The 25,624-nt window shown below is 40.0% G+C and overlaps 4 protein-coding genes across 4 annotated transcripts; 2 read left to right on the top strand and 2 right to left on the bottom strand.

The window, feature by feature from the left end:
- Positions 1 to 300: 300 nt before the first annotated feature.
- uck2a (uridine-cytidine kinase 2a) lies at positions 301 to 6,155 on the top strand. Its single transcript, XM_063465876.1, has 7 exons — positions 301 to 406; positions 2,112 to 2,271; positions 2,414 to 2,510; positions 3,022 to 3,164; positions 3,576 to 3,673; positions 3,780 to 3,828; positions 5,227 to 6,155. The coding sequence occupies exons 1-7, from the start codon at positions 302 to 304 to the stop codon at positions 5,361 to 5,363; spliced, it is 789 nt and encodes a 262-aa protein (XP_063321946.1). The 5' UTR covers position 301; the 3' UTR covers positions 5,364 to 6,155.
- Positions 6,156 to 7,097: 942 nt separating this feature from the next.
- aatf (apoptosis antagonizing transcription factor) lies at positions 7,098 to 9,943 on the bottom strand. Its single transcript, XM_063466621.1, has one exon. It carries the CDS (start codon positions 9,903 to 9,905, stop codon positions 8,265 to 8,267), a length of 1,641 nt encoding a protein of 546 aa, XP_063322691.1. The 5' UTR covers positions 9,906 to 9,943; the 3' UTR covers positions 7,098 to 8,264.
- A 727-nt stretch (positions 9,944 to 10,670) lies between these two features.
- On the top strand, positions 10,671 to 13,097 carry magoh (mago homolog, exon junction complex subunit). Its single transcript, XM_063466799.1, has 5 exons — positions 10,671 to 10,855; positions 11,181 to 11,239; positions 11,439 to 11,549; positions 12,720 to 12,802; positions 12,881 to 13,097. The coding sequence occupies exons 1-5, from the start codon at positions 10,672 to 10,674 to the stop codon at positions 12,978 to 12,980; spliced, it is 537 nt and encodes a 178-aa protein (XP_063322869.1). The 5' UTR covers position 10,671; the 3' UTR covers positions 12,981 to 13,097.
- Positions 13,098 to 13,174: 77 nt separating this feature from the next.
- Positions 13,175 to 19,205, bottom strand: cpt2 (carnitine palmitoyltransferase 2). Its single transcript, XM_063467382.1, has 5 exons — positions 18,684 to 19,205; positions 17,541 to 17,621; positions 17,345 to 17,451; positions 15,956 to 17,260; positions 13,175 to 14,771 (listed from the first exon to the last, which is right to left on the bottom strand). The coding sequence occupies exons 1-5, from the start codon at positions 18,872 to 18,874 to the stop codon at positions 14,443 to 14,445; spliced, it is 2,013 nt and encodes a 670-aa protein (XP_063323452.1). The 5' UTR covers positions 18,875 to 19,205; the 3' UTR covers positions 13,175 to 14,442.
- Positions 19,206 to 25,624: the final 6,419 nt, after the last annotated feature.

Raw genomic sequence — 25,624 nt, 5'->3', positions numbered from 1 at the left:
AATCCACGTGTTTAAGGCTTAGAGTACTAGTCAGCTTACTGACATCTGTTTAACTCAAATAAAAACAGTCATTGTTTTTAATAATGCTAAAGTGCTGCACAAGTAAAATTTATAAAAGAAAAGAGAAAAAAAGGAACCCGCAACTACCTGTCAGCGATTTCATCAGCAGCATCCTCATCTTCGATTTGTTGCCCTTTAACGTCATCATCACCATCAACTTCACCGTCGCCTACACCATCATCAAATGGGAGGAGCGCGCACTCCCCCGGCGTAGAGGTACGGAGCGCGCTGCAGATGAAACATGGCAGGAGACAGCGAGACAAAGCCAGGTGACCAAGCCGAAAATGACTCAAATATTCGGCAGCCGTTCCTCATCGGTGTGGCCGGAGGGACAGCCAGCGGGAAGGTTGGCTTTTATATTATAAAGCCTTTCTTTCTTTTCTCTTTGGATTATTTCTTGGAGGCGTTTGATTTTTTTTTAAATATCTGTTGTGTTAGATTATGCGTTTGGGATGAAGAGGGCAGGACTAAGAAATGAAACGTATTCTTCCTCGGAAAAAAAAGAAGTTTAGTTTAAAATCATTACTTAGTTACTCGGCCTGGTTGTTGTGTTGATCAGTAGTGAAAGTTACGCAGGCCGCAGTACTGCATGTCAAATCAGAAAACGTGCACTGTCAACACTACTGTCATTTCCCCCCCCCTTGAAACCAGATTGACGTTCAGATTTCAAACTTCCGTGAAGGACTCCCGTATTTTGTCTTTCATGCTTTTTTTAATCTGAGGGGATGTAAAGAGTGGCGAAGATCAGGAAAAAGAGAAAAAGGAGGAGTGAGGTTTGTCATAATTAGCATCAGCTGCGCAGGGTGCGCTGGCTGCGAGGAGTGTAAAATGCATTTGCAGACAAAGAAAGCTGAAAAAACTCTGACTGTTAACGCACAGTGCTGTCTGCAGCAAATGGATGCATGATTATCACTATTGGTGGTGGCAGCTTTGATGTTATTCTTTTTATTGCGCTTTCTAAAGGATTTGCTGATGTCACACAATGTATCCGCTGTTTCAGACTCGCTTGATGTTAACTTTATCTAATTTCACTGACCTGCTTGACACTGGCAATGTAGACGCCTTTGGTGCCACGACAGACTAAATATGTGCTTTGGCATTCTGTATTGTGCAGCATTTTATAGATTCCCAGTAGTTTCCAGTATTCTGTCTTGGATGATCAGAATATGCTGCACTATGGTCACATTTTGTTGCAAAGTGGATAATCACAATAAGCACAATCTGTAGGATGAACCAGGGCTCCAGTTTATGACAGGATTGCACAGCATTTTTATACTAAATCTGAGAAAATGTCCCATATTTTGATTGGCTCAAGTTTACATAAGTCAATACGTCTAACAAGAAATACGGTGCAGATCCATGAAATAACCTGAACTGATACGTAACAGTTTTAACAGTTGTTCAGGATAAAAAGTCATTCACGGGAGCACAAAAAACTATCATATAAGAACATAAAACAAGCTTCCAAAGTTGGGAAAATTGCATTCAAATAAAATAAAGTACATTTGTCCTTTTTATTTAATCTTCAACATGTATTTGAAGATTGGTGCTATGAGGCCCTGTTTTGGAGCATTTCTCAGTATTAGCAACATGTTTTGCATTTTTGTCATACAGTCATAGTTTTTGACCTACATTTAATTAGTTGGGATTTGTTTTTGCCTTGTATTTATATTAATCCAAGACTGGCATATCTCTTGACATTATTTATATGGGTGACGGTATGCTGACTTCAGGTGAAGGTGGTTGTGGTTCAACAGGCAGTTGTTTGTGGCTTCAACTTCCTGGTGTTATGCCTCTATTTTCCCACAGGAGTAACTGCTCACAGAACCACCTGTTCTCCCAGACATGTTATCTGAACAGGGAGTAAACTGCAGTTATTTGTTATGAGTGTGTGTCTGAAATGGCGTCAATGATTTCCAGTAATGGACTATGCTGTGTTTTTTACATCGTTAGGATGTAAAGTGTAAGTAAATGTTGGTCTCAGTGCAAAAATATCAGGCCGTGTTAAATCGTGTAACGAGGATCACTTGTTTCTGATTCTTTGTGTTCAGTCGTCGGTGTGCAGTAAGATCATGGAGCTGCTGGGCCAGAACGAGATCGACCACCACCAGCGGCAAGTGGCCATCCTCAGCCAGGACTGCTTCTACAGGGCCCTGACCCCGGAGCAGAAGGCTAAGGCGCTCAAGGGCCAGTTCAACTTTGACCACCCAGGTACATCGCCTCTGCATTTGTGAGTCATGCTGAGTCACTGGGCCAGAGGGGGCTTGAGCGTTGAAATGTAAGCATTGTTTGTTCATTCATGCCAAATGTGACTTTTGGTTTTAACTACCTTGTGCTCTTTCCTTCTCTATAGATGCATTTGACAATGACCTCATAATCGCAACCCTGTGGGACATCAAGGAGGGAAAAACGGTCCACATTCCTGTTTATGACTTTGTTTCCCATTCCAGGTGACTAACTGTTCATACAGGCACAACATTAAAGGGGGTTTCAGCAGGTTTCAGCTTACACAAAGAGATCTCTGATGCAGCATCAATGGAAGCATCATAATACATAAGACATGCATTATGTCTACTGTGGTGGGTTAATTAGGGCAAATTGATTTTCATGTCATAGTGAAATGAATGGAAGCCCATAACTGCCTGGAAGGTGGGAAAATCTGAGTGCGCTTTGTAGTAAAAGTGTTAAAATGTGAAGCAGTACATGAAAAGTTAATTATTTATTGTTTTAAATTTGAGATTTCATTTTTGTTAAATTTATTTAAAATAAAGAAAAAAATTCATTTGCAGCAAGACATAATTTCTTGGTTCAGTACATTCTTGGGGTGCTGCACCTTTAATAGAATTCAAGACCTTTTTTCAGAATAACTCACAAGCTTTTTAATCTCTCTAATCGCCATTCTTATCATTTTTCACTGCAGTGGATGCTGTTTAACCTTCTTTCTGTTTTAATATATGTCAGGAAAGAAGAGACCATGACATTGTACCCTGCTGATGTGGTGCTGTTTGAGGGCATCTTGATGTTCTACTCTCAGGAGATTCGAGACTTTTTCCACATGAAGCTGTTCGTGGATACGGATGCAGACACTCGTCTGTCACGGAGAGGTGACGCATGGCGAGACAAATCTGTTATGTTTATAAGCACGGGGGCGGGGGGATGAATGTAACGGTTCATTGAATTAGTTGTTTTTAAAATGAGGTCCTGTGGTGCAGGGGTGCTGCAAAGAAGGGCTCTTGAAAATTAAAGCTAGTTTGGCATCTTAGGAAACAAGCTTTTCTGTTTTCCTGTTAAAATTGCTACCATACAGCAGGTTCTTGGCTTAACCTCCAAACTAGAAGCTGGGATAACACAGTGGGTCTGCTTATAGGTAACTAAACTGCCTACCAATAGATCAACTCAGTAATTAACTCATTATTTTTTCTTTTTTTTAATAGAAAAAAGGAAGAAAGCATACAAAAGTGTTAAAATACTTTATGCAATTTAAACGTTTTATCCATTGTCTCGTTTTCCTTCAGTGCTCCGTGACATCAGTGAACGTGGTCGGGATTTGGAAAGCGTTCTAGCCCAGTACATCACCTTTGTCAAGCCTGCTTTTGAAGAGTTTTGTCTGCCGGTGAGTCCATATTCTGTTAGTACATTTGCACATTGTCCCTGAGCATGGAGTCAAAGATAAAATGTTTGCTCTTTTTTCTTTTCTTTTTTTTTTTGACTTTGTTTAGACAAAGAAATATGCTGATGTGATAATACCGAGAGGAGTTGACAACATTGGTAAGTAGTTTTTTGGTTGTTCTGGGGGGGGGGGGGGGGTGTTCTGCCTGGGAAGTGCATCATAAAGACTACATTACAGATTATTTAGAAAAACAAATCTAGTGGAAGCAAATTTTGGAGACTCAACAGTGTTTATCAGCAAGGACGCAGCTGTGTTTATCTCCTTGCTGGGAATTGTGGTCTTCATACTCAGGAAGCAAGGTGAGGACAAAACAGCTTTGTCTAGTTTTAGGAAAGCTGTAAAAGAAAACTGCACTGCTCTCTGAAGATTTTGTCATGACACACCTGCTCTGACCATTTCCCCTTGATTGCTTCTTGGTCAGGTTTTATATGTATATGTGCTGCTGTGGCTTTTTAATTGTAAAAATGTTTCTTGCCATAAATCTGCTACAACACTTCATAGTTTTTATAGAAAATGGCTTAGTGATTTGGCAAAGACATGCATATAAAAGGCTTTGGTTTAATTGTGATTTTTAGATAATGAGACTTCTTTCCAGATGATCAGTAATCTAATTTTCTACACATAATATTTGAAATATTTGTTTAGGTCTGGCTTGGAACAGAAGCATTGACGTACAAAGAATGGAACAACAAGCTTACTGTGGTGACTTTATTCCAGGCAGCGTATTTCCGATCTATTGTCCAATTTTTGGTGGCCCTGTGGTTGGTGTATCCTCAGTTTCCTGCTCACACGCGTGGCACTCAGTGTCATCAGTATTTTCTACTTTTTCTGTAAACCGTAGAGATGGCTGCTTAGGAAAATCCCAGTAGATCAGCAATTTCTGAAATACTCAGACCAGCCTGTCTGGGACGAACAACCACTCCACACTCGGTCACATAAATCACCTTTCTTCTCCATTCTGACCCCTGGTTATATTTCAGTATGTTGCCTTGTCTCCATGTCTAAATGTGTGTGATTGCTGTTGTGTGATTAGCTAAGTAGATATTTGTGTTAACGAGCAACTGAACAGGTGTGCTTAATAAAGTGGCCAGTGAGTGTAATTGCCCCAAACATACCTTAAGTTTTAAAATGTATTCTTACAAGTGTCACAAAAACAAATAAAAATGTGTTTTTGTAAGAAGTAACAGACAAAGATTTCTATATAATATGGGCTGTACAATTAATTTAATATTTTTTTTAAATATACAATTTATAATATCTGCCATAGAAGTGAAATAGTGTAGCTATGGCAAACAAAGAGACAATTATACATATATTTTTTTCATTATTTTGTGCCGTTTTATTCTGTAAAATAGCTTAGACCTTTGATGATTAAAGATTAGCTGTAAGTTTTGGGGGTATTAACTTTTTTTGGATGATGAGTTTGTATCTCTCAGTAAAACAGAGTTACAAACTGAGACCATCTGTAACCATGAAACATCTGTCTTTCAACACAGTTGCAATAAATCTCATCGTTCAGCACATCCAGGACATTCTGAACGGTGGTTTGACCAAACGGCTGAACGGGTGGTTCAGCGGTTATGGGACGGAGAAGAAGCAGCCGAACATAGAGTCGAGCAGTCGGCCCCACTGAAGCTCATCGCTCCTTCAGGGAAGAGGAGAATGGTTTGCCTGAGCGTGCTGCTCTTCGTCATGGCTACTGCAACAAGGCAGCATAACTTCCAGGAATTCAAAAAGCCTCCTTTTGGTGCGATTCTGCTTAGACTTATTCAAATGAAAGGAGGCTTTGTGGAGCTGGTTCGCAGCAGAGGTATTCAGTTAAAAGTTTCTCTTTAACTTGTGTACTGGATGACACTGAACGAGGGAGGAGTGAAAAAAGGCACTCACTTTTAATTTCATTTCAAACTGCTGCTTGCCTTTAATCCAGCACTGAGCTGGAGAAACTGTCTGCAAAAAGATTCACACACTCGACAGCCTTTAACAATCCAATAAATGAAGTGAAGTGACATGCTGCTGATTCCCTGTATCAGTGCAAACTAACATTTTTCTTTTTCAAGATCTGTTTAAAAATAATTAAACAAAAAGCTCAGCTGAAACAACCAATTTACGCCTCAAACACCCGATGTACTACATCACCGCCAAAGATGGTCTTTGTGGACTAAATATGGAGTTGACTTTAATTTTGCTCTTACCCATTTAATATTAAGAAATCAGGAAAATTTATCATTTTAAGAAATTACCACGAAGTATAATTTTTCCTTGTAACTGTCAGATGCATGTTAAGATATGTTTTCATTAAAAGAAGATGGACTGAACTCTAAAAGGAGATTGATTTAATATGATCTGCGTGTTCTGTTAAGGTTGTTTAATGCAGTTTCTTTTCTGTATGTTTGACTGCTCAGGTACTGTTATTTTCATCTTAAAAAGCTTCTTTAATGAAGACCGTTCTGTGTTGTTTTATTCTTTATGTCACGAATTGAGAGAGAAGTGCTACACGCTGCTTAGTGCTGTAGAGGCAGTAAAGGTATGGAGTGACATTTTGTGTCTGCGTTGTGATTAAAATGCCCCAAAGATCCCTTAAGTTTTTTTTGCAAGTAAAATGTGAACCTTAAATTATTTTTTTTCCTCACAGCTGAGTCTTGTAGGTTGACTCCATACTGAATGGTGTGCAGCCAGCATTAACAGTGGGTGTGCTCCTTTTTCTTCAGCTGGGGCACGAGCATATGCTCCAAATGGAAGAGGTGTCACAATAAAATAATGTTCGCTTGTGTCAGATCAACCCAACGTTAAAGTGTTGTTAATCATGAGTGAAATAATAATGCTAAAGGGAGCTCCTACACCAGCAGCACCTGCTGGCACTGAGCAGATGCCATTCTGACTCAGCACTGTTTTGAAGCTCGATATTGAAATAGCCTTGTGTGACTTGTGTAAGATTGTCTCCCAAAGGAGAAAATGCCAAAACATTACAATAAAAACGCATGACACAGGCACACTTTAGCAAGTACAGACCTGCAGTGACATCAAAGCCTTGTTACTGCTTTGTCTACACTACATTAGCCATTCATAATCTGCTTAACAGACAACTGGAAGCATTGCACATTAAATCAGACATGTGGTTGTGGTAGGTATATGCACGCTTGAATTGAGTGAGGCATGCTGTGTGCAAGTCAGCAGATATTCATGCAGATTGTATTTGTTTAACAATTTCCGATGCTGTAATTGGTGAAAAATGTACTGAGACTTCTGCAGATAGACAAAATAAAAACAATAAAACTCAGTTTGAGTTCTCACACGATTCAGCTTAAAAACAAGCAAAACATCTGAATTTAAATCACAAATGTATTTTACTTGCAAATAAAAACCCTCATGTCATAACTTTATAAACACAGCACTTCAAGGGCTGATAGACACATTTCACAATACTTTTTCCTACAACCAAGAGCATCAATATCATGTCATACATCGTAGTTTCAATAGCAACATTACCATCTTATAATGACTTATAACGAAACAAGCATTGGTACTTTGGAGAATTTCTGTTTTCTGATTCACTGGAGAAAAACTGAAAAGGATTATTTTGGTAAACTTTAAAGAGTTAACTGGTTAAAACAACTCATCATTTTTACCTGCATTTTGACACCAGGCTCATCCTGTAGCGGCGATAACTTCCATGTGAAAGTGGTTAGAAAAGTGAGTTAATAGAAAACAGCTTTCTTTTTCTGTTAGTGTAACCCATAGATGTTAAACTGGTGCATTTTTCTTAACTTCATAACCAATTTAGGATCATGGGAAGGCAGAAGTTCATCCGAGCTGTAATAGGGCAGAGCGTGAGGTACATGGAGAGGTGTCCAGTCTATCACAGGATTCAAAGTTGTTATTTTTGGGTTTTTTTTACATTTTCCAAATCACAATATCTGCTTTGAATGCTGCCATGTATTCAAACAATTGAGAAAACTTTCCTGTCAGGGTTTAAATGTGTATTTGTAATAATGTATCTAAAATTAATTTTACTATTACCTAATAGTTAAACATGAAAATTCATTTTCTAACGTGGCTGAGGAGCGTGCCAGGGAAATCTGTGATCTCAGTCCAGGCTAATGTAGCCCTGCAACATATGAATGTTTCATATATTCCCAGCTGTGCCCCAAATCAACAGTATGCACTAAGCAGGTCTTCTGGATTTTTTTCAGCTGGAAAAGCAAAAAATAAAAGCAAAGAACAAAAGACATAAATAAAACTGGAGCAGGAACATTTCATGAACTGGCTGCATGGGACTGGCCACAGTTCTTTTCTTAAATAAAGTCATACAATGAGTTCAAGTTATCACTTTACTTCATTCACATGTGATGGAAAAACAGTGTGAATTTTTAAAGTAGCACTCTTGTGATTTTAAAAAAAGGAGCACTTTGGTATGAAAGACGTTTCTAAAGAACTGTACGTTCTTTTGAGTTCAGTATGTCAGACAGTCTGAAGAGTTCCTGCTAAAGGAGAGCGGCTATTTGCCTTCAGTCCTGGGAATCTCAGCATGTTAATGTCACTCCCTCATAGAAGTGTTCTGACCAAACAGGCTTCGGTAGAGTTCGCTGCGGGCCTCGTCGCTCATCGAGCTGTGGTCAATCGGCGCCATGAAATTGACCAGTTTGCTGTGGATGTGGAACCGGACTTTGCGCCCCTTGCTGGCTTTAGTGTCCACTTTCTTCTTGATTTTGCTGCGCAGCTTCTGGATGGCCAGCCACTGCCGGCCCATAGCCACCTGATCATTGGGGTCCGCTGCGCTCGTCTTGCGCTCGATCAGCTCCCTCAGCAGCTGGTGGTAGAAATCGTCGTCATCAAATATGTCCTCATCGAGATCTTTCAGATGCGTGTTGGACTTCAGCTGTTGCTCCGACACCTCACCTCCCTCCATGGGGATGTTCTCAGATGTGAGAGCAGGGGCTTCCACCTTCCCCAGGACCCGGTACTCTGAGCGCTGCGTCTGGGTCCGCTTCAACAGCCTGTCCTTGTCCATCAGCACCTGCTCCACTTGGGTGAGAATGTTCCTCTCAAACGCCCCAAACCCTTTGGTGCTCTTGCCCATCGTCAGCCTTGTTTTGTCGTGCCACTTCTGCAGCGTGGCATTGCAGTAAGGCTGGAAAGCTGCAAACCGTTTGGCCATGAAGTCCGGGTACTCTGCCATTTCCAGTTTTCGTTTGGGCGCTCTGGCCTGCTGCGCTGACCCCTCGTTTTCATCATCGCTGGTTATCTCCTCGTCTTCCCCTGTGTCGATGGATCTCGTGTCAGTGTTCTGGTGCAGAAGTTGGTCATGCAACTCCAGCAGGGACCTGTGAAGAGCCTTCAGAGCCTTGTGAGTGTTCTTCAACGCCGCTGTGAACTCCCCCCCACCTCTCCTCTTGAACTCTAGGAAAGTCTGTGGCTGAGGAAGCTGGTTGGCAGTCACCAAAGCTTTCTGGATTTTTATCCGGCCCTCAAGCAGCTGGTCCCACAGGGCCAGCTGGTTCTTCACCGCCTTTCCTTTCTCCACCTCCTCGTCTACTTTGTCCTGAGAAAACGTGCGCACCACTCCATCATCATCCTCTTGCTCGCTTTTCATCTCATCATCATCATCAGAGCCTTCCTCTTCTTCACTGCTTTCAGACTCCTCACCGCTTTCATCATCATCATCATCATCCTCGCTCATTCCCAGGTCATCCATACCTTCTGTCAGTTTGTGGAAGTCTACTTTTTGAGGAAAGGTGATGTCAGTTGCTTTCTTCTTTGAAGCCAGTTTAACATCGAGTTCTGAATCACTGCCCATCAACAACTCTTCCTCATCATCGTCGTCTTCCTCCTCATCTGAAGCATTTTCATTATCATCTACCTCTTCATCCCCCACTGAATCATCTTCGTTACCTTCTTCCTCCTCCTCAACATCATGTTCATCCTCCTCAGTCTCCCTAAGCAGCTGCTTTCGGGACACTGGCTTTCCCACATACCGTCTATCTGTGTCCGAAAGCAGGGAGGTGTTGCGCTTCCGCAGAGCGCTGAGGCCGACCGCATCTTCATCCTCATCGTCGTCTTCATTGAACCGGTCCACCACTCTGGCTTTGGTTGCCTCGTCATCATCATCCTCCGGATCCACGAATTTTGGGCAAGGATTCAACAGATCCTCAAGCTCCTGTGAAAACGCGCCTGCCATGGCTCAAAGTTTACAACCACCACACGTGCAGACCCTTCCTGTGTGCCACAGCGGTTTGATGACGTTAGAAAAATGCGACAACGTATAAAGACGCAGAAGAAGTTCAGCCCTGCGTAAGGTCTTTCAGGAAGAACCTGATGATAAATGAATGCAGAAACTCAAACCAAGAATTGACGGCTTAAGTAAAATCAAGCAAACAAATGAACAAAACTGGAAATAATTAACAATTAATTACTGATATAATTATTCAATTGTTTCTTTTTCTTTTGTAATGTAACAAAGACATTTAGAAGATTTACAGAGCACCAGAAGAGTGTAATAAACAATTTTGTGATTCAGTAATGAATTGTTCCATACCTGTACATCTGTAGAAGTTGTTGAGGATTATGGTTTGGCGTCTTAAAAGTTATCATAGATTCATACATACCCCAAGAGGAAGCCAGAAATTGTATTTATTAAAGGAGTTTTATTCCAAAAATAGGTGACTAAATGAATAAAAAATAAAATTTATTTTATACTTCTAAACTAACAAACAATCAAAGATGCACCAAACTAAAAAGAAATCGAGGTGCAAATAAATAATATTTTAAAGGCATAAAAGAAAAAAAAGTTGCTAGTTAACTTAAAAAACTGACACAAAGTTAAAAAAAAGAAACCATAAGTCTAAATTCTTAAAATAAAAAACAAATGACTGAATTATCGCGGGAATATGACCTTTAAGACAAAACTTTGGTCAAAAAAGCCCCTCATCTGCAAACCTCTGCGCATGCGTATACGGTTGGCGAGGCTCTGGGCTGCTCTTGCTAGCTCAGTTTTGTTCGTCAGACTTGCGCAGAAAAACGCTTTCTGTAGAATAAAGATGTCAACAAGCGACTTTTATTTGAGATATTATGTCGGGCACAAGGGGAAGTTTGGACACGAGTTTCTAGAATTTGAGTTCAGGCCTGACGGTAAGTGTAATTTGAGCGGTAATACAGACGCGTTAGCTGTCCGTGGTTCGAAGCTAACCGGTTTAGTTAGGCCGCAGCAGAGTCAAAGAGCCAAATTGTCCGTTTGGATTTAGCTGCAGGAGTAATGCTGATTACTAACATTTTTTATATATAAATAGTATAATTATTACCATAGCGTGTGGTTTAGAATATAAGCAGTAATGTTTTGAGGATATCCTGTGAGTGCGTACGCGCCATGCGGCCTGTAGCGATTGATAAACTCGGGCGTTTTGTTCGAAACGATACACAGTTTCCCACGTTAAAGTTAATCTTTTTTCCCCCGCAGGTAAACTGAGATATGCAAACAACAGTAACTACAAGAATGACGTAATGATCAGGAAAGAGGTAACGTATGATCGATTTTAAATGTATGTGTAACGGGTGGTGAGATATCTGTAAAGTAAGAGCTGGTTGTTTGGTTATTTTTCGAGAAGTAGTTTCAGGCATCATGCTCAAACAACATGCATGTGGTTATGAATTAATGGCGTTTTTCGAAATGTACAAATTTAAATCTGACTTATGCGTTTTCCGGTGTGCCAACCAGGCATATGTACACAAAAGTGTGATGGAGGAGCTGAAGAGGATCATTGACGACAGTGAAATCACCAAGGAAGATGATGCTCTGTGGCCGCCTCCTGATAGAGTTGGCAGACAGGTTTGTGACCTCTTTATTACCCCGTGTCCTCCCAGTTATTGCAGTTTCAGCCATTTTCATTCATGCATGTAGATTTAAAGTTTTCGAGGTACATTGCAACAGGCAACTGTCCAAGGCGGTCTTTAACTATTCCACATTGCAAATACTGTCTGTGTGCTGTTGTGAAAATATTCTGGTACCTTCGCTGACAGTGGTTATCCTCAATCCTGCCTTTTGCATGCTCTATCCAGGCAGCTCCCTCACCCAAACCACACTAAGTATATCCAGTAGTGAAAACTGCTGAGAAGTGGACTGTTTCTGTTCTTTTATTCCATTTTCTTCCTGGTTTGGGTTGGGTATGCTTAGACCTCATGGTTACACTGAGGCTTATCGTTTCCATCTGTGGAAGATTTAAAAAAAAAAAAAAAAAAAAAAAATCAGACTTGATGACCCTACAGCATCAGTTGGATTTTGCTGGTACTGTAATTGCAGTCTGTTTAATATCTCCATGCAAAGTTATACTTTCACAATCTGAATATTTTATGATTTACAAGCCCTAAATAGAGGTGTGAATAAATTTAGCAGTTTTTTAACTTCAATATCCTGGAATATGTTATAGTTCCAATAGCAAAACTGATAAACATTTAGCCAGTCATTCATACTCTAGATCTTTGATCTGTTTTCTAATACATACCTTGAGTGATTGCTCAAGGTCATATCATCATATGGGATAAATGGCTGCTTAAAACAAGTTGTTTGAAAGTTCAGGCTTATCTTCTGAGTGTGATTTCCTTCTATGAAAGAATAATTTTCTAATATAGTTATACTCTTAGTTTTAGTTTTTCTAACCCTTTGCAAATTGAGCATGCAGTTAATAAAACAGTTCCTTGGGTGGAAGAAATGTCCCAGTTTGATAAGGTCTTTGGCTACTTTCCTTAAAAGTGAGCAGCCAACTGCAGTTCGTCCTTTAATTCAAACCTTTGCAGACAGAAGATCAACCAAATGGATTTTTCTGTGACCAATAAGATCATAGTGGAGGAAGAAGAATAAAGTTGAGAGCACTGTGAAAATGACCTAAACTTTTGTACTTATGAAAGAAAGTGGCCTAAATTTTCACCTTCATCAACTCTGCAGTGATGATTTTCTCCAAGATAATTTTCTGAGGCCTGTTTCTTGTCTCAACTTTTACAGGAACTCGAAATTGTCATCGGAGACGAGCACATTTCATTCACAACTTCCAAAATTGGCTCCTTGATTGACGTCAACCAGTCAAAGTGAGTAATATATCCAGGAGTTGGGAAGTGGAAAGTGAATTGTATTTGTTACTGACGTAAGCACATATGTGTTTTCAGGGACCCTGAGGGCCTTCGTGTGTTCTACTACCTGGTGCAAGATCTGAAATGTCTCGTTTTCAGTCTGATCGGCCTACACTTCAAGATCAAGCCCATCTAAAATCTGGATTTTGCTCATTTTAATTACTTTAGCTGATGTTTCTGTTGTACTACCGCATTTGTACATTTGCTTTTGGTGGAACTATTTTTTATTTTAAATAAAGAGTGATTTGGGTAAAGAAAATGTGTCCTATGCTGTCGTCTTAAATGATCAGCTGTCTGTGAAGAATCACAAGGGCAAATAAATGAGCAGAGGTAATTAACTTTTAATTTCAAAATACATTCAAGCACAACAAATGGCTGTAATCTAACACTAATGACAGTTCAGTGTATTACAGTGGTGATTTGTAAATGCTCTGGTTGAGCTTCACATCATTCAAAAAGGCACATCTTCTGCATCTTGACTAGCAACTACTGCAGAGAAGTTTTAACTGCATGAATGACCAACAAGAGTCAGAGCTCCAAGTTCAAGCCGCTCCCTACACCCTTCAGAAGAGAGTAATGATTCCCTCTCATTTCTCTGACACAAGCAGTAACTCAATTGGCCTGTGTCACTTCATAACACTGTAAGATAGCTATATTATATATGCATTATGCATATCATGGCCATTAGTGGAAATTTGCTTCATATTTCACTTCCATTTAAGAAAAAAGTTTAATGTGGAGACCCTTCTTGAGAAACCACAAATTATGTAGGGGCAGGATTATATTTAAAACTGTTGTCTCACAGCAAGAAGGTGCTGAGTTCTTCATGTGTTTGCGTAGGTTCTCTCCAGGTACTCTGGCTTCCTCCCACAGTCCAAAGACATGCAGTTGGTGGGGTTATGTTAATTGATAATTCCAAATTGCCCATGTGAGTGCAAACGGTTGTCTGTTCTTATGTGTTAGCCCTGCGAAAAACTGGTGACCTGTCCAGTGTGTACCCTGCCTCTTGCCCCATGGTAGCTGGTATAGGCTCTATCCCCCCGATGAGGATGGATGGATGGCCAAACTTAAATCACAGCTAACAGTAACATTAGGCCACAGCACACTAATGTCAGCATGTATGTAAGAGTTGGGCACAAATGTCTGAATGGCAATTTGGAATGACTGTGGGCTGAGGAAGTCAAACACGAGCAAATTTTCAATGAAGGTAAATAAAATATTTTGTATTATTGTTTTCAGGGCTTGTAAGTGAATATGAAAAGATAATTTATTTTGCTACACTTGATTTTGCTTTGATTCCCTCATTTTGTAGTGTTATAGATGAAGTTGCTGATATTTTTTCATTACAGTTGGATATTTTTCACCAAAATGTTAGAATATCAAGTTTTACCAAATTAACTGGTTATGATTTCTGCCACACACCAGCAGTCCTATTCATCACTGAACAATTGTTATGATTCGTGTACATTACTAAGGGATGACAGAGGAAACTTTGTTTTTAAAGAGCTGCCCTTCAGTTTTCCCCATCCTTTCTATTCTCCCTGAATTTCCTTCCTACTCTCACCTTTATCAATATGTTAAAGTACGCTTGTTCACTATTAGCTCAGTGGCTTTCCATCCAGCACTGTGAAAATGTCCTCTAAAGACTTGTGGACACACTGCAGGAACTCATGGACGTTGCGAGCCGGGTAACTAGATACGTTGCAACCGATCCAATTGTCGTGGACGCCGTAGCCGACACCAAAACCGTCAGGTACCACAGGGGCAAAGCCGCCAAGACTGACAGCTGGACTGGTGAGGGTGCTAGTAGAGAGGATGTTATGGTTGATGGCGGCGTAAGCTGGGTCAGTGTACAGACTGGGCAGAGCTTGGCCCTTTGAGGTGGCCAGGTATCGCATTGCGAACAGGTGACGGTCGAAACCCTGACCTGGAGAGAGATGCAAAAAGAGCAGTTAGTGAAGGAACTGTTCTCAGGTCAGCATTGTGTATAATAAAAAGTGCTAATCAGTCATTATCTTAACACTTCAGTTTTTTACATCGAACAGTGCATTCAAGAAAATAATTCAACTTTAATAAAGTCACACATTATGGTGAATAAGAAGACTTATGACTTTACCTTGCTTGCATTACTGTAAAAAACCTCCTAAAATGTCATATTGCAGACCACGCCCCTCTATGTCTGATAAGCTAATATCAAAACATATTTGCTCATCTATTTAGTAGAAAAATGCTAAAACTGAGATTCCCAGTTTTTGTAAATCAGATATCTGCATATGCTGGACTAAAGTACGCTCTGAGCGAGAGCCCAAGTCATAAAGGACAAAAAATTACCTAAGTATCATTAAATTTAAATGAATAAATCTAAAAAAGTAAGTGACAAAATCATATATTGTGTTTTTAAGACCAAACACTTTTATGTGTTTGTTTCTCCCTGTATATGTTAAAAAGTTTTACATTTTTAACATATGCTGTTATATTTTTAACTATTACATTGCCATGCTACAGTATTGCTTTGCCTGTTCAATGTGTAGGCAAAATTATGTACTTAATCACATGGTCACTTAGATGATGTTCAGCTGATAAAAATGGGTCATTTTAGCCCATTTCTAGGTGGTTACTTGGCAACCTGATTATTAAATATTACAGCAAATTCAACATTTTAGGCTGTAAATGAGATGCTATTGTTGAGAAATATATATTTTTTAAAGCATTACAAGTGCACAAATCCTAAACACACACCAACATGATGATTACATAATATCTGGTACAGATAAGAACTTTTAGAGCCCTGAAATAAAAAATGTCTGTGTGCAAAGATCGATTGCTCAACTCCTGATGGTGCAGGAGGAGGACAAAGAAATAAACCAAAGGTGTTTTTTTTTCCTTTTGTTCTGATTAAATCATCTTGGGAGGGCTGTGAAATGTTTAAACATGGTTATAGCATTTTATGGTTTAAATATTTAGCTCAGATAAACTACTGATTTGGCCTGTTATGATGTCTTGTTGCTATGACAGATAATTACCATCAGAGATATCTGCAGTTTAAAACACTGTGTTTACTGGCGTACAAAATCACCATAATTTATCTGCATGCTGACATGTCACACGCACCCATAGCTGCCTCCTTGGTGAGCTGCCCATGATATTTGGAGCATTCATCGAGCATGGCCCGCAGCTCCGCCACACTGTGTTTGCCAGGCTGTTGAACGAAGGCATGTGAGCACTTTTTGGTGTGTACAGTCGCTGGTCGGATGGTCTCTGTGCGGCCATGCTTGAAAGCTGCAGTGCTACATGACTCGTACGTGGCTACAGTCTGCCCGTACTGCCTCAGAAAGCCCATTTGGAAAGCCAGCTGGGCTATAGCATCTGGACTCAGCTTGTTCTTCTTTAACTGTTCCTTCCCGCCTCTTTTGAACTCCATGGCGTCAATAGTGAGTTTTGATATGGCAGAGTCAATATTCTCCTTTGCCTTTTGGATGCCATTCTCCAGCTCCTTGTTCAGCTTGAATTGCAATCTGCGCACAGCAGAGGCCGAATCCACAGCAGCAGCAGCCGAACCTGGGTGCACCAGTGGCTTCTCGGTGGTGTCCTTAAAGACCTCGTTCTGGAAGCGAAGCACAGCGACGCCGTCACCCCAGGAATGTTCAAAGTTAATAGCTGCCTGTCCATCTTTGGTTACAATGAGGCTGAAGGACTTGTCGTACCAGCGGTTACAGCCGTTGCCGTGCAGCATGTTGTGGGAGATGTGAATATGGTCCCGCATGCTCTCATCATCCAGGCAGAGACAGAAAAGGGCGCTGTCCACCACCCGTAAATCCTCTGCGTTTCCAGCACCAATCAGCTTCTCCCTGAGCCCTGCCCAAACGTCCCTGTTCTCACTGGTCAGAATACTCAAAGGGAAGGCTGGTGCCGGTGTCGAGTCAGACAAAATGTACTTCAAGTGGGACTGGATCTCTGCAGGCTTCACCAAATTCCCATCCCTGTCTATTATGTCAAACACGTACATGTTTCCTTTCCTCATAACCAACAGGTGTCGCGCTTTCTCATCAGTAAAGAGCTCATCTCGCCCACGCTTAGGAATCCGAGTTGAGTTAAAGAGGCGGAAGTACTGAGACATGTCCAAAGGGTATGCGTTCGCCATGTAGGCCCCATACCAGGACAGTGAAGATGGGACCCAGCGGATAAAGTTCTTGAAACTGTCCGTGTCGCTTTTGACTGGGTTCAGATGGAAAACCTCTGGCTCCAGCAGACCGGCTCGTAGCGTTTTCATGAAGCGCACAGCTGAACACACCATGTTGGTCGCCCGCAACAGCTGGTCATTGTACTCAATCTTTGGGTCGGGATTGAAGGACATGAAAGGGTTGAAGTTGAGCACCACAGAGTCACGTGCAGACAGATACATATCAAACCAGGGAGCTGTGAAAAAAAAGAACATTTTTAACCTCATTTAACAGTGATTATTCCATCTTAGATGCTCAGTTTTAGGCTAGTCATAGTTACCTGAGATGTAGCTTGTGTGCTTATTGTTTTTATCCTGAGCAACCAGTTCCTCGTGCAACTGCTTTCCCGCACCATTCTGGAAATCCTGAGCAAGCTTCTCTGTTGTTCTGCAGATACATGACAACAATGGCTCCAACTAGGTTTAAAGCATTTAAATAATCAAATAAAAATTTTGATTTAACTTGTGGAAACTCACCTGAACTGGTCATCATCCAAAAGAGGCTTCTGGGCAGCCAAATATCTCCTGATAGTATCCTCCAGTTTTGGTATGGGTAATCTAAACAGCAAAAGGGAAATGAAGTCAGTCATGTTTTATTTGATTTATTTGTATGTTTTATAATAAAAACAACTTAACGGAAGAGAGCACCCACTGTGATGTGGTGATTCATGTTCAAGAACCAAATGCTCAACAGCTTTCTTAAACTAGGGACATTTTCTTCAACATTTTTACTTCATTTAAAATGTCTGATGGGTTTCGATTTCTATTGTAAAATTTGGACCGTTGGATCAGAATTAGACACAAACAACACAAAAGCATGATCTATCCTGCCTTGTATGAATGGTTCAGGCTGTGATCATGTAATGCTGTGGGCAATGTTTATTTGGCACACTTTGGGCATCTTGTACCAACTGAGCATTGATTAAACACCAGAGCCTACCTGAGTATTACAGCTGACCATGGCCATCTCTTTCTGGGCACAGTGTACCCATCCTCTGATGGCTGCCTCCAGGAGTATAAAGCACCATGTTCACTGTGCTCAAATGACCTTCACAGTCACCGGATCTCAATCTAACCGAGCAGTCTGGGATGTTGTGGAACGGGAGATTTGCATCATGGATGTGCAGCAACTGAGTGATGCCATCTTATGGACTGAAATATCTGGATAATGTTTCCTGCACAAAATCTATTTTCTGAGCCTGTTAAAATAGATTTGTCTGTGTTGTGTTAGAAAGCTCATTAAACGCCTTGAGGCAACTGCTATGATTGTTAAATCTGTACCACAGAGAATTATGGAAGCTCTGAAGAAAAATTTGTTCGTATGCGAATTTTCCAAAATAATTTGGGGTGAACTGTTTTCACACACCTTTTCTTTTAAAGCGTCATTAACCATAATTCATGTCACTGCCCTCTAGTGGTCACTGAGTTTAACGCAAGCATGCCCTTTTACCTACATCGATCTAAAAGCTAAATGGGTCACCTTTATTTCAGGACACCTTTTTGTTTTGTTTGGAGGACATCTCCGGTGCACATGAAACCACAGATTTTTTTTGAGTTTGCACGACATGTTTGGAGAAACTGAAAAGGCAATGTGTCCGAATTCGTCACAAAACGCCTTACCTGGGTAAACTCTTCTGGTAATGCATTGAAGGCACGACGCTTTGGTGCAGATACTCCGAAGATGATGAAGAGGAGGTCTTTTTGCTGCTATAGTGTCTCATATGAACCCCCAGAGCAGCGCTTCTAAAATGAATTAGACTCCCGGACTTCTTGAGAGAGGCGACACAATGCAATGAAAGCAGACTGGCCATGGTGTTGATTTGTAAACTGATCACCTACAGGAGGCTACAAACGTAAAGTACGACGGGAAAAAACGGTTTTAACAGGTAAAAGGTAAGCCTGGACGGAGCGAGCCTTCACCTGTCACTGAAGGAAAGATACGCCAGCTAACTAGCTAACATTAGCAACCGGTTAAACTTCCTTAGATTATCGCTTCGTTTCAGAGACACTTGGGAAAGGTTTAGCAAAGGAAAATAAACGCCACGTATTATAACTCGACTTTATAATTTTAAAAAGTAAAGAAAAACATTAGAAGGGAAAAAAGAGAAAGAAATAATTAACTAAAGTGACAACAGGAAGTAGAGCGTGTCACGTGACTCCTTCTGGTCCTGCCTCTAGATTTCCGGGTGAGTCTTGTAAGGGTGTGAATACATGTTTCTTTATTGTAAATAATAAATATCTAAAGCCTATATGTTGTTAAAATAAGGGCCCATGACAGTGTCAATTATTCAGTTATATCAAATTTAAAGATTTATAACTTGGCTTATACTGCAGTAAAATAACCTGAAATGAAATTAGTCCTGTTAAATAATCTTTGATCTAAAAGACGCTTGTATTGTATTTTATATTTGTTTTGATTTCAAAAAGCTTATTATTGGTCCGCTGATAATGTCAACAAGATGAGAGTGAAAATCCCTTTTACTTCGATGACAACAGCATTAAAGCTGCAAGCTTGTTTGCATACTTGGACTTGATTTGTTTTCACTACGTTCGTGAAAAATCTAAGGTTTTTGGTTGACTGCTTTTTACAAAGATATGAACTATTAGCCCGGAGCATGTGAACAGTCAGAGTATCATCAGTCTTCACCCTAGGCTACCAAACCAGCTCGGCAGGCTTCACTATTTCCCAAACCATCTTTTACTCTGGGTTTAATACAGTGCTGTGTTATTCACTCATTCCGAATCAACTTCTTTTGAAGTTGATTTTACAGCTCTTTTGTCCCTATCTGTGCTGACAAAGAACAACAAGTATAATGAAAGATAATATTTTAGCTTAACTTTCCAGACACTCGAGAAAATATTCATGGTAAAGAAGATTCCATTATCTTTCAAACAGGTGTTGGGTGGTTAACTCTTTCTATCTTTCTTGATAGTATTTGTTGAATTTAATGAATAATACAGTCCTCACCCTGACAGGAATTAATCCTCACACTCTGAAAAAACAGTGAATACTATAAAGTTACAATTTGAAGGGGCTCACAACTGCAAAATATTACAGTTTTTCTCAATTGCTTAAACACTATAACCAATCTTTTGAACCCAAATTTCAAAACCATAATGCCACTTTCCAAAAAGCACACTTTCCCTGAACTATAAACACTATGCCCCTGCTTTACCACATGAGTCAGATTTGGTGAACTGTTACTACAAAACTCTACAAACAAGTCCCTACATTTGTACATACAGTGGCTTGCAAAAGTATTCGGCCCCCTTGAACTTTTCCACATTTTGTCACATTACAGCCACAAACATGAATCAATTTTATTGGAATTCCACGTGAAAGACCAATACAAAGTGGTGTACACGTGAGAAGTGGAACGAAAATCATACATGATTCTAAACATTTTTTACAAATAAATAACTGAAAAGTGGGGTGTGCGTAATTATTCAGCCCCCTGAGTCAATACTTTGTAGAACCACCTTTTGCTGCAATTACAGCTGCCAGTCTTTTAGGGTTTGTCTCTACAAGCGTTGCACATCTAGAGACTGAAATTCTTGCCCATTCTTCTTTGTAAAACAGCTCCGGCTCAGTCAGATTAGATGGACAGCGTTTGTGAACAGCAGTTTTCAGATCTTGCCACAGATTCTGGATTGGATTTAGATCTGGACTTTGACTGGGCCATTCTAACACATGGATATGTTTTGTTTTAAACCATTCCATTGTTGCCCTGGCTTTATGTTTAGGGTCGTTGTCCTGCTGGAAGGTGAACCTCCGCCCCAGTCTCAAGTCTTTTGCAGACTCCAAGAGGTTTTCTTCCAAGATTGCCCTGTATTTGGCTCCATCCATCTTCCCATCAACTCTGACCAGCTTCCCTGTCCCTGCTGAAGAGAAGCACCCCCAGAGCATGATGCTGCCACCACCATATTTGACAGTGGGGATGGTGTGTTCAGAGTGATGTGCAGTGTTAGTTTTCCGCCACACATAGCATTTTGCATTTTGGCCAAAAAGTTCCATTTTGGTCTCATCTGACCAGAGCGCCTTCTTCCACATGTTTGCTGTGTCCCCCACATGGCTTGTGGCAAACTGCAAACGGGACTTCTTATGGTTTTCTGTTAACAGTGGCTTTCTTCTTGCCACTCTTCCATAAAGGCCAACTTTGTGCAGTGCACGACTAATAGTTGTCCTATGGACAGATTCCCCCACCTGAGCTGTAGATCTCTGCAGCTCGTCCAGAGTCACCATGGGCCTCTTGGCTGCATTTCTGATCACTGCTCTCCTTGTTCGGCCTGTGAGTTTAGGTGGACGGCCTTGTCTTGGTAGGTTTACAGTTGTGCCATACTCCTTCCATTTCTGAATGATCGCTTGAACAGTGCTCCGTGGGATGTTCAAGGCTTGGGAAATCTTTTTGTAGCCCAAGCCTGCTTTAAATTTCTCAATAACTTTATCCCTGACCTGTCTGGTGTGTTCTTTGGACTTCATGGTGTTGTTGCTCCCAATATTCTCTTAGACAACCTCTGAGGCCGTCACAGGGCAGCTGTGGAGCTGTTTTGCAAAGAAGAATGGCAAAGATTTCAGTCTCTAGATGTGCAAAGCTGGTAGAGACATACCCTAAAAGACTGGCAGCTGTAATTGCAGCAAAAGGTGGTTCTACAAATATTGACTCAGGGGGCTGAATAATTACGCACACCCCACTTTTCAGTTATTTATTTGTAAAAAATGTTTGGAATCATGTATGATTTTCGTTCCACTTCTCACGTGTACACCACTTTGTATTGGTCTTTCACGTGGAATTCCAATAAAATTGATTCATGTTTGTGGCTGTAATGTGACAAAATGTGGAAAAGTTCAAGGGGGCCGAATACTTTTGCAAGCCACTGTACATTACTTCCTGGCCAGGGCCAATATAGCCTATGATGTGGATGAGATTCTCTGGCCTGACCCAGAACACACACAGGATGCTGACGTGGAATGATGTTTTTGGTGTGTGTTGTACTGTATGGTACATGAATAAAAATGTGCCACTGTATATACATTGGTTGTGTCTTTTGTGTTCATCATGTGAAAAGGTTTTTGAGGGGAAGAACCACAAGCAACATAACTTGCCAGTTTTGGGAATATTGTTTAACATTTATTGCACTAATGTTGTTGTGCGTGTGTTTTTGAGGCCTTGTGTGTGATGTCTGTGGGCAAAGTTGGGGTTTTCAGCAAAAGTGAATGATTTTGGGTGTGTGGAATTGAAGAAATTATTTTACTGCTATAATATATCCTGCATCGTTAACAATATAATTTACAGCATTGATACTGCATTGAGATGTTCATTAAAACCTGTTGGTCTCACATTAACCTTTGTATTACAGGAGCAGCCGTAATCATTGTATACACACATTACATTAAGGTTAAAACAGCATACATGCTTACAAAACACATATAGTACATATAATTTAGAAACAGGCTTGAGTGAAGGCCTGAATGTAATCAGCTTCTTGTGTAACCTGTTCCATTGGAGTTTGCTTAACAACAGATGATAGGTGATGGGTCAACAGGAGGACAAGTTTACGGGGATCTCCAGGGTCTGAGATCATCACCCTATTTGGAAAGAAGATGCCAGAAAGAGGAACTTCTGTGTCTGCAATCAGCTCTAAAAATTGATCATTGTCTGTACAAAATGCAAATTATGTTCTTAGAATCCAAATGATGTTCTTAGAATGCGAGAGGGGGCGTTTTAGCCCTGACGTTATAAAAGCAATCTGAAGTGTATTTTTGGGCGAAGATCTACATCTGATGTGTTGCAGTGTACATCTTCCCGCGCGTGTTCAATAAACTCATCTGTTTGATTGCATCCTTCTGGGCCTCTGGTATTTTGTTTTGGTTCTCAATATCTCGAATCAGGACAGGTGCAGAGCTTAAATTTGACCTGACAATACGATGTTTGGGAAATTGGGTGAGACGTTATGGATTTGTGTTTACTGTTTTGGGAATACGAGGCATAGTTTCAAGAAATGTGTTTAAGCAATGGAGAAAAACTGTAAAAGAAAAAAAGTATATTAAATAATCAATTTGGTGGGTCCGTAGAGTTTGTGGTTTACACCTTTGCCTAACATGCAAAGTCTCCCTGGTTGAAGGCCGGGAGGACACACAAATCCCTTGGAGGTTGTGTCAGGAAGCCTACATGGTGTAAAAATCTACCAAATCAAATATGCGGCTCCATCTGATGTAGTGACACCTTGTGAATAAGTGAGCAGCCGAAGGAAAGTTTTAGTTAAAGAAATAAAAATAAAAATATTCAAGTTCATAGACTCTTTTTAACTATTAAGTTAAATTAGCACAACTTTTTAGGTGATTATAATTAAGTCAGTCAAAAGTTGGAAAAATTGGAATAATTATGGATAACTGGCTTCTAAAACAAGTTTTTTTTACATACTCCAAACAGCCATTCAGTATTACCTTTAAAATATGTTGTATTAGGTAAAGATCAGCATTTAATATCTGTAAAATATTTGGTGTTTTTTTTACACCTATTAGAAAAAGCCTGCATTCATACCATCTATATAACTGATGTGTTATATTTTAGGTAAAAGTCATCAGGACTTTATGCATCGCTACATAACTTGAAATACAAGTACACACAACAAGCACAGCAAAGTTCTCTTTTCCAATTAATTATTTTCTACCCAGGGGATTTTATCGGTAAATAATTTCTCAGTGTTAGTGAGACAAAGTTTTCAGTACATCCATGAATCTCTTTTTAAAAATATATAAATGGTGTGTGGAGAAAAGCAAAAGTTTGATGATTTATTAATTTTCAATCAGGACTCATTTACCTTTAACAATTTTGTCTCAAACGATTCTTGTGGCTCTGTTGTTTTCAATCCTGGTAATGTGGCGCATTAGGAAAGTAAAAAGAAGTAATGAGAACTTTGCCCACACAAGAGGGTAAAACCATGGCATTATGTGACCTTTGGACCAGTAGAGTGCAGTGTTTTCCTGTTCAATGATGTTGTGGTTGGAGCTCAACCCCCGCTACACACATCAGCTGCAGAAAAAAACAGCTCGGTGAAGTGTACCAGCAGCATCGGCTGGCTTCCCATGGCTTGCGCTGAGCCTGTATTTGTGATAAGTGAGGGAGTGATCAAGCCAGCATGTGTTATAGGGTTGGCCTTGAGCCCTCTGCTGCTATCTGAAGCCCACCCAGCCAGGCACCCTGCCTCCCTATGTGCTTCTCTACAGAAGCAGACAGGGTTATAGTTCACTGGGTCTCCATTAGACTGATGAGATTTTCTGATGTCTGCCTCATTCTGCTCTGCCTAACTACAGAGCCTATAGCAAAATATATAACATATATATTGCCAATTGTCTGACATCCAGCAGTCATCAAGCATCATATAAATCAGTCAGATCTGAAACTGCCTACCTGACCCCAGCTCAATGGATTTTATTTGTACAATAACTTTAGGGTATTTGTAATGTAATAAGCTATATTATACATATATATATATATATATATATATATATATATATATATATATATATATATATATATATATATATATATATTCTTTTTCTGTGCGAGTTAAAGATGCACCTGATAGGAAAATATTGGGTCTGTTTTTGCACAAAACCTATGCTGTGAAATAACAGAAACATTTCCACTCAAATCCTTTTGAAGGGGTCTCTTAAACTGTAAAGCCACCACTGAAAATACTTTTTTTTTAACTAATGCAAATGTTTTATCACCAATAATAACAGGCTAACAGTTAAAACTAACAAGATAATAATGAGATAAAAGAGCTTCAGCAGAAACATTAACTGACATTAATGAATCTGTAATTATGTATATGATTACACACAGCACGTTTATGTATGTACTTTCAGTATATGTCCCACAAAAGAAAATTAGTTTAGCAGCAGGGGCAACAAGGACAACAGACGTGTGGACACATACCCAATGAGTAAATGATTGCACAACAATCCAACAAAGTCCCAATAAATACAAATAAAAACAATAAAATGACAATAAAAACAACAACAGTAAAAAGCCACAAAATGGCTATTTGCCATTAAGAAGACAGGTTGCAGTACGAATAAAAGAAACCTGGAGTCTTTTGGTCCTACTGATAGGTACTCTAAAATGACAGCCAGAGGGCAAAGAGTCAAACTCACTGTGGAGTGGGTAGTTCAAACAATGAATAATAGAAGGAACCTCCCTCAGTACATGCTTGTTATAAACAGTCAAAAGCCTGTCTTGACAATCCCCTGAGATTTTGCTGGCAGTTTTTGCCAGAAGTCCTAACAAACTCTTGTTTTTCAGAATCATATTACCAAATCAAGCAACAATGCAAAAGGATAAAACAGATTCAATAAAACTTTAGTAAAACAAAGACAGTAAAGACAACAGAGTATAAATACTTCACACTTAATCACTTTGCAAAACATTCATTTGAACATAAATCTGTAAACTCTTGTGCTCTGGCGTTTCTTTCAGCATTAAAACAATTGTTAACCTATTTTTTACACTAAATGTATTTTATCTTTAAATAATCTGATTTCCAGTGGGTCCCTG

This window comes from Pelmatolapia mariae, linkage group LG23, assembly GCF_036321145.2.
Source record: "Pelmatolapia mariae isolate MD_Pm_ZW linkage group LG23, Pm_UMD_F_2, whole genome shotgun sequence".
NCBI lineage: Eukaryota > Metazoa > Chordata > Actinopteri > Cichliformes > Cichlidae > Pelmatolapia > Pelmatolapia mariae.
Note: the sequence above shows the minus strand (reverse complement) of the source record. Positions and strands in the feature narration are given on the sequence as shown.